Source organism: Varanus komodoensis, unplaced genomic scaffold, assembly GCF_004798865.1.
Source record: "Varanus komodoensis strain SLA01 unplaced genomic scaffold, ASM479886v1 scaffold141, whole genome shotgun sequence".
In the NCBI taxonomy this organism is placed as follows: domain Eukaryota; kingdom Metazoa; phylum Chordata; class Lepidosauria; order Squamata; family Varanidae; genus Varanus; species Varanus komodoensis.
The window spans coordinates 31,645-41,125 of NW_025335413.1; the positions used below are offsets into that span (position 1 = coordinate 31,645).

General features: G+C 50.3%; 2 protein-coding genes across 2 annotated transcripts in view; one reads left to right on the forward strand and one right to left on the reverse strand.

Annotated features, from left to right (window-relative positions):
* Positions 1–9,481, reverse strand: part of LOC123020134 (zinc finger protein 883-like) — a 163,832-nt gene that overhangs the window by 27,151 nt on the left and 127,200 nt on the right. The window lies entirely within an intron of this gene.
* Positions 1–9,481, forward strand: part of LOC123020135 (zinc finger protein 239-like) — a 69,986-nt gene that overhangs the window by 20,689 nt on the left and 39,816 nt on the right. Inside the window, exon 6 of the mRNA XM_044423560.1 lies at positions 3,867–4,450. Coding sequence (XP_044279495.1) covers positions 3,867–4,450 — 584 coding nt within the window. The remainder of the gene's footprint in view (positions 1–3,866; positions 4,451–9,481) is intronic.

The window sequence follows — 9,481 nt, forward strand, 5'->3', positions numbered from 1 at the left end:
CAGCACCCAGAATCACATCTTTCCTGCATCGCCTCATTGGGGTTTGTGTGCCTTTGCTTCAGGACCAGCAGCTCAAATGAGTTTGGAGTCTGAGATATAAGAAGAGGAGGCCGTGCTGAGCTTTTCCATCCATGCACATCCCATCTTTCACACTCTGTGGCCACCCCCTTGCATGGATCGGATGGTCGGGCTGAAGCAGGTGGCCAGAATCTAGTCCTGCCTGTGCAAAAGAGGACCGAGCGGCCCAGCCAAGCTGGGAACGTTCCCTGCATGTGGAAATGGCTACAGAGCAAGGAGCTCCGAGTCCTCAGTTCCTGACCGCACTAGGGGAAAATGAGGCACGGGGAATGAAAGCAGAGCTGGAGGAGTCCCCAGGCCTCAAATCAGCAGTGGGGCTCAGAGGGATGGAAGATGTTGCCCCAGGCACTCCGAGGACAGTTGGGCAGCAGCCGAACTGGGAAGAGCCGAAGCAAATCAAACGGGAGCCCGAAGAGAAGCTCTCGTCACTCCGCTGGGAAGCCCAGTGGCAGGAGTTTCTGAAGGCGGTGCATACTTCTCATTCCGGAGAGGGAATCCCACCATTGCCGGAGACGGTGCCATGGGGTGAGGCCAAGATGTCCCTGCCCCCTTTTCAGGGAGTGTTAGGTCTTGGCCTGAGACCTAGAGACAAGAACGGACTCCATCCTGCTTTTAAGGGGACGTCCCAGCCAGTTGATACCTGGCTGGGTGCCCCAGGCAGCCAGGTGGACAGCAGGCAACTGCAGGAGATCAAGATGGAGGACCTGCTCGCTTTGGAGCCACAGCGCCGGCAATTCAGGCAGCTCTGCTACCAGGACGACTGGGGCCCCCGAGGAGTTTATGGCCACCTCCGCGAGCTCTGCACGCAGTGGCTGAGGCCTGAGCGGCACACCAAGGAGCAAATCCTGGAGCTGGTCATCCTGGAGCAGTTCTTGGCTGTCCTGCCCTCGGAGATGCAGAGCTGGGTGAAGGCACGCGCTGCTGAGAGTGGCTTCCACGCCGTCAGCCTAGCGGAGGATTTCCTCGTAGAGCAGCGACAGGCTGAGAAACCAGAACGGCAGGTGCGAGCGTGTCTCGGCCGGGTAGGAGTTGGGGATTCAGAGCGGATGGGGACATGAAAGAGATAGGCAGCCTTGTCTGACTGGGTGCCCTCCTGCTATGTTGGACTACAACTCCTATCACCTAGCTGGGGATGGTGGGACTTGTAGTCCAACTCCTCTGCCGGAAAAGACTGCTGTGGACAAATCTTATATGGGTTTGAGAACAGTGACGAAGATGGTCATTCATGTGGAAATCATGTCTCATAGAAGGGGTGCGTAACCCCTTTCAGCTCGGGGGCCGAATCCCTTTCCAGAGAAGTTCTTGGGGGCCACATTCTGGCAGTGGGCGGGACTGAAGGGGAAATGAGGTGGAGCCAAGAAATGCCAATCTATTTTAGCTTGATACTCTTACAGCTAGTGAACAAATCTTAGGAGAGGCATTTCCACTTTTTCAAATAATGTATGGCCAGGGGCGGGACTACCCCGAAATCCCTGCAGAATTGGTGGCTGGAGGAGATTGGGAGGGGCCAGTGGAAGGTGGGGGTGGCATCAGGAGGGCCAGATAGGCCCCCGAGCCTGAGGCTTCGGACCCTTGTGTTATGGGGGAAGGTTAAAAGGAACTGGATATGGAACTGGAGTGGGGACATAACAGCCTTTTCCAAAGACCTGAAGTTGGTCACCTAAAGGAAAACAAAGGCTGGTTGTCTGTTAACTCCACAGGGCAGGATGGGACCGAATGGGCTGGCATTGCAGTTGAGCAGCTGTGGTAATTGTTGTAAGCCGCCCCGAGGCTTCGGCGAATGGGGCGGCATAAAAATAATATGTTTTAATAAATAAATAAATAAATAAATAGATGATGATGATGATGATATTTCTATACTGCCCATAGCCAAAGCGCTTGAGCAGAAACAGCTCCACAATGGAGCCCTTTCTCTGGGAGAGCTTGCCCTGACCTGGAACCTTTCAGAGGTCTTGGACTGCAACCCCCGGCGTTCCTAGCTGGCTTTGGTCTTCGGGCCCGATGAGAGTTTTGGTCCCACACATCTGGAAGGCACTGGGTTGGGGCAGGTTAAACCACGGAGCCCCTCTCTGGTTCTAGGATTCTGTGGGAATGCAGCCCCCTCCTGTTGGGTCAAAGCCTTTGTGGGTATGTTTCAGGTCCCGAAAGCACTTCCGGAGGTCTCCATGCCTTTCGTGGAAAAAGAGGGGGCACCGCTGGATGCCGTTCAGGGCCTGCTCAACAAGGAGATCAAGCACGAGAATGAAGGGGCCGGCGGCGTGTTGGGTAACCCCTGAATTGCTATTTAGTTCAAAGTCGGGCTAATTCTCCAGCTCTTTTTTTTTTTTTTAATATATCCTGCCTTTTTCCTACAAAGGGCTCAAGGCAGCTTACATTATCTCTCCTCCTCCATCTCATCCCCACAACAACAACCCTGTGAGGTAGGTTGGACTGAGAGTCTGTGACTGGCCCAGAGTCACCCAGTTGGCTCCATGGCTGAGCGGGGACTCGAACCCAGATCCTCTGAGTCCCAGTCCCATGCTCTTAACCACGACACCACACTGGCTCTCATTTTCCCACTGGAGTGGAGCTGCTCCTGGGCCAGGAGCTCGGAAGAGTCCTGTTGGATCGGACCAGGGTCCAGCTGGTCCAGCCTGTGGGTCTCACAGTGGCCAAGCAGCTGTGTGCAGGACAGCACCCTCCCACCCATGTTCCCCAGCCACTGAAGTACCAAGGCTTGTCACCATGGAGGTATCCCAAGGACGGGAGCCTGGCGGGGAGGTGGAGTTAGTTGGAATGGGCTGGGTGAGGAAAGGAAAGTGGAGAAATTGACTTCGCATCGCCGTAGAGGTTCAGAAGGGTCGGTTCTGTCCTCGGTGCCTCCAGGGTGGGACCATGGATGCTGGGCCAGTGCTTGGGAGCCCCCCCCCCCCCAGTGCCTCCGTGACTGTGCTGGAGGAAACGGGTGCAGTGCTGGCTGGTCAAGGTACACAATTTTAAATCAAAGTGCTTGATTCGTGCTGATCAGCAGCTTTCTTGGGACCAGGGTGACCTCTGAGAGCATCGAAACAATGAGAAGGCCCCTTTGCCATTCCAGTTCCCTCACTGGTAAGGCACCACGCCTTAAAAATACAAATACAAACCATGAGAAAATAACATCATGACATTATGTAGCACTGTTATATCCCACCTCTTTTCCTTGGCTTGCATAGTGCTCCCCCACTTTCATTTTATCCTCATAACAACAGCCCTGTGAGGTAGGCTGAGAGTCTGTGACTGGCCCCAAGTCTCTCCGTGAGCTTCATCACTGAATGGGGACTAGGAGCTGGATTGCTCCTAGGTCCCCAGTCCAACACTCTTGCCCCCACATCAACTCTTGGCATGTTATAAAGCCAAGATAAAATCAACAGCAAAAAGTAAAAACACTCCAGTTCATAAGATCAGTGCAAAATGTCATGCAGTGAATGGCAACAGGTCAGCTGCACCAATGTTTTTATTGTCTCCTCTCTCCATCCTAACAGGTGAGCAGAATGAAAATGATCAAGAATTCTTCTTGGTGCCATTGGGAAAAGTAATGGGCCAGGAGTCAGAAGCACCTGCTGGAAACCAGGATGGCCCAGGGAGGTTTCACACGCATGAAACAGGGAAATGGAAGAATAAACACCCCTCTTCCTGGGATGAGAAAGTCTGTGAAGTTTCAGGACAAGAAGGAATTCTCAAAAGAAAGAGAAGGAACAAAGCTGCCATGAATGAGAAACCGTTCCAGGACGGATCAAACCTTAATGGAGCCCATGTAGGAGAGAAACCACACGGATGTTCGGTCTGTGGGAAAATATTCCGGCGCCGCTCAGACCTTAATAGCCACCAGAGAACCCACACAGGCGAGAAACCCTATACATGCTTGAACTGTGGGAAAAGGTTCAATCGGAGCACAAACCTTATTTCACACCAAAGAATACATACAGGTGAGAAACCGTACCAATGTGTGGATTGTGGAAAAAACTTTTGCCATAAATCTGGCTTGATAAGGCATCGGAGGATCCACACGGGGGAGAAACCCTATCCCTGTTCAGACTGTGGGAAGAGCTTCAGTCAAAGGCAACATCTGATCACACACCAGCGGAACCACACTGGGGAGAAACCATTTACCTGCTCTGAGTGTGGGAAAAGCTTCAACCAGAGCCAGCACCTTATCACGCACCAGCGGAACCACACAGGAGAAAAGCCGTTCGAATGCTCACAGTGCCAGAAAAGCTTTTGCGACAAGTCCACCCTTATTAGACATCAGAGAAGCCACATTGGGAAGAAACCGTTCAAATGCTCTAAGTGTGAAGAAAGCTTCTATCGCAGCAAACACCTGATCAGGCACCAGAGAATTCACATCCAGACTTCAGTGGACTAATTCCATCTTCCCCAACCTAATGGCCTTCCTATATGTTGGATTACATCTCACATCATCTCCACCCAGCATGGAACTGATGTATGTAGCCAACGCATGCAGAGAGACCAGGTTGGGCTAGCCTGGCCTGATTTCATGGTTATTTTTTATGTTTCCAGAGGGAGTTGGTGCTCTTCCCTTGATTTTCTCTGTCTGTAATTGGGTTTGGAGATCATCTTCCACAGCAGTGTGGAGGAATAATTTCCAACTGTTGATCAACACAATACAGAGAGAGTTCTGTTAATAAACCATTAGACTCCTTATTTCTTCAGGACCCACACAGAGCTGTTCACTCTACAATTGCTTAACTGGCATCAAACTACCTGGATAACCTCAGTCCTGGACCAAGGTGGCCACGTCAATGAAAAGCTTAACTTCACAGGTGAATGTTGTACTTCAGACTATCTTAAATCCCTTTATGGAAATGGGGGAAATACAAATGCTGGTTGAAGAAAAGGCCCGGGATATGGCAGTGATGGAGAGGTAGCGGTTGGCTTAGATGTCAAAATATTGATGTCTTGCTGTATCTGATTTTCTCTCCAGAAGAAGATGTTTGAAACTCGCTCATCACAAGGGCTGGTTTTAGTTTGCCCGTGGCATTCCAGCGGAGGGCCAAAAAACCAGCCATACCCCAAATGCCAGCTTGTTTTAACTTAAGCGTGCAGGGTCTGATTCAATGAGGATGACAAATGTGAAGGTTTGTGCTCATCCTATGCAGAATTATGAGCTTCTCCTCCCAGGATGTCCACTATGCAGTTACCTCTAGATGAGGTTTTTCACCTGTATAACTGAAACATCTCGGAGGGGAAGAGAATAAGATGAAAGCAGTGTCAGAAAGATGCCTGTCTTGGCCTCCCCCGTCCCGTCCCATCCCTTCCCATCTCGTCCCTTCCCTTCCCACCAAAACATGGCCCCTTTCCCCCTCTTGGAGGATGAATTCCCTGCCTTGGAGGCCAGCCAGCATGGCTCCTTCTGCACTGGCTGAGAAGGGCCAGGGAGGGTCACCGGAGCTGCAGTTCCCAGCTCTGAGGTCAAAGCACAGCCTTCCCGCTTGGATCTGGGTTCAAACTCTCCTTGGGCCCTTCATGTGCTGAGTAGGGCTCTGAAATTGTCCCCTAAAACACCTGCAGCCAGAGAGAACACCTTCGGCATTGGAATGTAGAGAGAAAACTGCACAGGTGTTAGGAAAGCATCTAAGAATCGGTCAGAGGAAGGACTGTGAGGCCATGAGGAGAACATGGGAGGGCCGGATGCCCGGGAGGGCCAAATTTGGCCCGGGGGCCCGAGATTCTGCACCCCTGCTCAAGGGAGGAATGGGGTGCTTTGGTCCTCTCCCCATGCAGTAGGACAGGTAAGCGGAGACACCTGAATCAAAAAATGGGAAAACAAGAAAATCTTTCTGGCCTTACTCTCAGTGAGGCTGTGAACCTGGGGTTGGCCTGTACCACTTGAAGGGGGGCTTACAAGGACATATGGCCCTTCATAGGCTGAATTCAGCAAGTTGCTTCAAAATGGGGGATCAGAACTTCCAGGCTGTGGGTCTGATCTAAACTTCTCTCACAGGGTTGTTGTGAGGATAAAACAGGAATAATTGTAGGTACACTTTCAAACATCTTTGAGGAGAGGTGGGATGGAAGTAAACAATACCAGTACTACCCATATTAATAATTTAAGAATATAAGTGATTAATAGCCAGCAGATGGGCCAAGAGTATTCCAAGTCGTGCGTAAAACAGGGACTGAGCTCTTGGAGTTTCTGGCTTGATGCACTTCAGTAATTCCTGAAGGAAGAGAGGGAGGAAGGAGTGTGTTTAACACCCACAGTTTAAAGTTTTTGTATGGCAATTAATTTATTAAAAACCTCATGTCCATTAAATGTCTTTGCATTTTACTGCAACTCCAGCACAAGGTACCTTTGTGGGAAAGTCGAAGGAAGTGTGAACAAGCTTAACATCGAGATGGATAAAAGCCACCTGTGAATTTTCAGAAGGAAAACTCTGAACCTTTGACCTTTGAACATTGCCATTGCCTGCAACAGAAGCACACCAGAGCCAAACTAGATCCAGAAAGCAAACCAGTGTCCAACAGCTGGTGGGCAGGGGGAATTGTTAAGATCCAGATAAGCCTGCAAGCACTTAATTATAGTGTAATGAAAAATCAGTCGCTGCATACCTTTATTTATTTGTTTGTTTATATGCCGCCTATTTCGCTAGCAGAATCTGTAGACGGCTCACAATATTAAAAGAATAAAACTTTAAAACACTAATAAACCAATACATCTGTCAATTAATACAAATTTAAAATTCCAATCAGATTAATTTACTCAGGTTATAGTAGCATCCATGGAAGGGAATAAAAATTAAAAATGCATTTTAAAAGGGTTTTAAATTCATATTTCAGACCAGATTGTAGATTGTAGTTGTTATGCATTGTCAAGCCATCACTGACTTAGAAATAGAGTGAGTCAGAAGGGGTCTCCCCGGCCATCTAGTCTGACCCCTGACTCCGCTCATGACATGCGCACCTGATTTATGGCAACCCTGTGAAAAATGTACTCCAAAATGGCCTGTCCTTTATTTCCCTGCTTAGCTGATCTAAATTCAAGACTGTGGCTTCATTTATGCAGCCCGTTGTTTTTGTTAGTCGTGAAGTCGCATCCAACCCATCGTGAACCCACAGACAACATTCCTGCAGGCCTTCCTGTCCTCCACCATCCCCCAGAGTCCACTTAAACTCACACCCACTGGCCCAGTGACCCCATCTAGCCACCTCATCCTCTGCCCTTTTGCCATCTATTGTTCCCAGCATTAGGCTCTTCTCCAGGGAGTCCTTCCTTCTCACTAGGTGGCCAAAGTATTTTGAGTTTCATCTTCGGTATTTGGCCTTCTAAAGAGCAGTCAGGGCTGATCTCCTCTAGGACTGACTGGTTTGATCGCCTTGTGGTCCAAGGGACTCGCAGGAGTCTCCGCCAGCCCCACAATCCAAAGGCCTCAATTCTTCGGTGCTCAGCCTTCCTTATGGTCCAGCTTTCACAGCCATACATTGCAACTGGGAAAACCATCGCCTTGACTATACGCACTTTCGTGGGCAGGGTGATGTCTCTGCTTTTTCGTATATTGTCTAGATTTGCCAGAACTTACCTCCCCAGGAGCAAGCGTCTTCTAATTTCTTGGCTGCAGTCCCCGTCTGCGGTGATCTTGGAGGCCAGGAAAATAAAATCTGTCACTATTTGCCAGGAAGTGAGAAGACCGGATGCCATGATCTTAGTTTTCTTATGCAGCCCATCCAGCTCTTAGTTGGTCTTCCTTTTCTTCTGCCTTCACTTTCCCTAGCATGATCGTCTTCTCCAGGGAGTCTTACCTTCTCATCGTGTCTGAAATGTGACAGCCTCAGTTTTGTCATTTTTGCGGTCCAAAAGATTGGATCCGAGACTCACTTGTTCATCTTTCTGTATTCACAAAGCTCTCCCACAGCGCCACACTTCCAATGCATCTGTTGTCATTCTGTCCGTGTTCTTCACTGTCCAGCTTTCACAGCCATGCATGTGAATTCAGTAGATTAGACGTGATAAATCTAAATTATTTAGAGTAGATTAGATGTGATAAATTATTAAATTATTAACAAGCTTAATAATTTCTATTCAAAAACAAAACCTGGGGATTTCAATAGGGCTTACTCCCAGGAAATGTGGCATTTAACTGGGGTCTTACAGTGCAAACCTGTAAGACCTCAGTGCAAACCTTTGCATGTCTGCTGAGATGGAAGCCTTGTTCAGTCAGTGAACTCCCATTTTTTCTTCTTTAATGTATGTTTGAATAGAATTAACATTTAAGGACAGTGACAAACTTACTAAATGGTAGAATTGTATATGCCAATGGTATGCCCTTTCTTCTAGTATGCCTCATTTTTATGTATCACATGATTCAGCAGATTCAGCTCTTATTTTCCCGTCATTATTTCATAGCTCTCCACTATCTGTTTTGCATCAATGCCTGCCAGATTGATGTTTCAGCGGGGGGGGGGGGGGGGGGGCAGCCTATGTTCTCATGACTCCTAATGCACAAAGGGAAACCGTCATTTCAGTCCATCTGTGGATCATAATCCCTTGTCTGTTGGGTTGACTTTTTCTCTAAGGGCACAACAGTCCTAAGCCTGTTGCTTTTTTAAGTCCTACAACTCCCAGCATTCCGCAGTCACCCTGGAAAACTAGAATTCCCAGCATTCCCCAGCCAGCCAGCCAGCCTGGAAAGCACCTGCAAGTCCCAGCATTCCCCAGCCACCCTGGAAAACTAGAATTCCCAGCATTCCCCAGCCAGCCAGCCTGGAAACCTCCTACAAGTCCCAGCATTCCCCAGCCAGCCAGCCAGCCAGCCTGGAAAGCTCCTGCAATTCCCAGCATTCCCCAGCCAGTCAGCCAGCCAGCCCGGAAAGCTCCTGCAATTCCCAGCATTCCCCAGCCAGCCACAAAAAAGCCCCTCAAAACGGCATTCCTGGGAATGCTGGGAGGTGCAGGACTTTGTTCCCACGCCGTAGACTTGCGCCCTAAAGCAGACTCCCCCAACGTGGGGGTGGGGGCCGCGATGTTTTCGGAGACCATTCCCAGCGCCCGACCCTCCGGCCGTGCCTGCTGCGAAGGATGGGACTTGCGGTGCCCACGTCTGAGGGAAGCCGCCGCGGGAAGGCGGAGCCCTTGCGAGCGAAAGGGTTAAGCCTACCGAGCTGCCTTTCCTAGAGATGGAAAGGGTGGGGGGCGCGCCTGGCGGCGGGTCCTTTTCCTGCAGGGGAGGGGCTTGGCTCTGGGTTGCTCTGCACCCCTAGAAAGGCGGGGAGGGGGGAGAGGAAGGAGACGGGGCGAGGGCCGAGGGGGCGTAGAGTCCGCCCCCCCGTGGCAGGCAGCGCCAGGACGCCGGAGCCCCCTACTCCCCCCTGAGTCGCAGTTGGGGGGAGGGGATCGGTGCTGCTAGCGAAACCCCCAACCCCGCCATGG